The sequence below is a fragment of the Chaetura pelagica genome, unplaced genomic scaffold (assembly GCF_000747805.2).
Source record: "Chaetura pelagica isolate M959 unplaced genomic scaffold, ChaPel_1.0 scaffold31, whole genome shotgun sequence".
Classification (NCBI taxonomy): domain Eukaryota; kingdom Metazoa; phylum Chordata; class Aves; order Apodiformes; family Apodidae; genus Chaetura; species Chaetura pelagica.
Window position 1 is genome coordinate 1,749,503 of NW_009952481.1, and position 1,719 is coordinate 1,751,221.

The 1,719-nt window shown below is 39.2% G+C and overlaps 1 protein-coding gene across 1 annotated transcript in view; it reads left to right on the forward strand.

Moving 5' to 3' along the window:
* Positions 1 to 424: 424 nt before the first annotated feature.
* Positions 425 to 1,719, forward strand: part of LOC104398620 (chromosome unknown open reading frame, human C5orf42) — a 68,770-nt gene continuing 67,475 nt past the window's right edge. Inside the window, exons 1-2 of the mRNA XM_010008753.1 lie at positions 425 to 505; positions 1,384 to 1,519. Of these exons, the coding sequence (XP_010007055.1) occupies positions 425 to 505; positions 1,384 to 1,519 (217 nt within the window). The remainder of the gene's footprint in view (positions 506 to 1,383; positions 1,520 to 1,719) is intronic.

The following is a 1,719-nucleotide window of genomic DNA, read 5'->3' on the forward strand; positions in this document are numbered from 1 at the left end:
TGTCCCTGCCCGCCGGGCCTCGTCCCGCCCCGCCGCGCCCGGGGCCCGCGGGTGTTTGTTTGGGCTGCAGCTCCCGGTCTCCTGCGCCGAGGAGGTGCGGTCTGTTTTCCTTAGCGATGCGCTGTTGCCTTGTGGCTCCTTTTTCTCAGCTCCGCGGCTGAGCTGCGGGGCCCGGGGCGCTGCGGGAATGAGAGGGGCGTTTTCGTTCGGAAATGCAGGTGAACGCCCGTTCTGTTTGTGTTCAGCAGCGAGATGCTCTGGTTAAGGGCTTCGTGTCTGGATTCCCATCTTCTGCTCCCATCCCGCAAATAACAAAACCTTCTTGTCTCCTTTTGTTTTTCCACTTCTTCACATTCTTTTACAGATACGTGGAAAAGCCGGTTTTAACTTTTCTTTATAATGGTTACCTAGAAGATTAATAAGAATGAAGGTGAAGCTAGAGGTTCTTATCTCTACTTGTATCAAGCAAAGAAAACCATGGCCTCGCATCTCATGGGTTGGACAGGTAAGTGTAAGGAACTTTTATTTAAATACCATTCTGCAAAGAGTAGGTTTTAAACTTCTTCAATGCTTTGCACGTCTGTTTATGGGGGGTATAAAATGCCTCAGGAAGTTAATTTGAAAGTACCCAGCTTAAGAGTTATTAAAATAAATGGCTTTTCTGTCTTAGAGACTTGAGGCTGCAGATTTAAGACTTTCTCAGATAAACAAAGAGGAGCCTTTTTTTTTTTCCCCCTCCAAAAACATCTGACTCTTTTTTGAGATTGTTGTTTTGATGGTTCTAGTTTTTCAGAACCTTTTTTTACAGTGCATTGGTGGAAACCATGGGCAGGGGTTTTTTTCCCATTTCATCCTGCATCTGTTGTAAGTCATGCTTACTTAAGCTTTTTTGAGAAAATTTGGTGCTTTTTTCCCTTCTTATACATTTTTTTGAGTTTAAGTAGATAATGGTTTAAAGTAAATTTCTTCTATTGAAATAGCTGGCAAAAATCTAATGGAATTAAGACAGGAGAAGTAGTGTTTAATTTGTTGTGATATTTCCTGGCAGGTAGTTCGTTTGAGGTGCTTTGAAGAGATTTGTGATGCTGATTGATTGTCACATCAGTTTGATATGAGTTGTGAAACCTGTGTGCCAAATTCACAGTCTGTGTGAGTTGATGCTAGGTGTGATGTTGTACTGTAATGCCCGTAGGTCATAGAATGCAGTTAATATGGTAATTGCAGATGTAAGAGATTTAATAATTATTTGTAATTATTTAAATAACTAGGAGAAATAATTATTAATTTTTAATTTTTAATTTTTTTTTAAATCTCTGTATTGTTTTGAAGGCTACGTACAAAATAACATTTTAAAAAATGAAATGCTTTTTTTTCTTTCAACAGGAAAAAGAGGCTGTTTTTCTTCTAGATGATAAAGATATACATGAAATTAACCTGGCATCGGGGAAGACAAAGAAGAAAATCCCTCGGCTGCAGTCATTGTTGAAAAGTGTAGTTGTTTTAACAACATCAAGAAATGGTTAAGTAAAAAATCTTACGTACTATAAACTCATGCTATTTCATTTGTAGTTTTAACGGTTTCAAAAGGTAGAATATCTAAAGGATCTGCCTGTTCACTGTCACCTTTAGAGCTGTAGCTAAGGTGGAAGGGAACTCTTAAGTACTTCACAATAATATCCTTCAAAATATCTCTTCCCAATGAACACAGGTGCTTGGTTG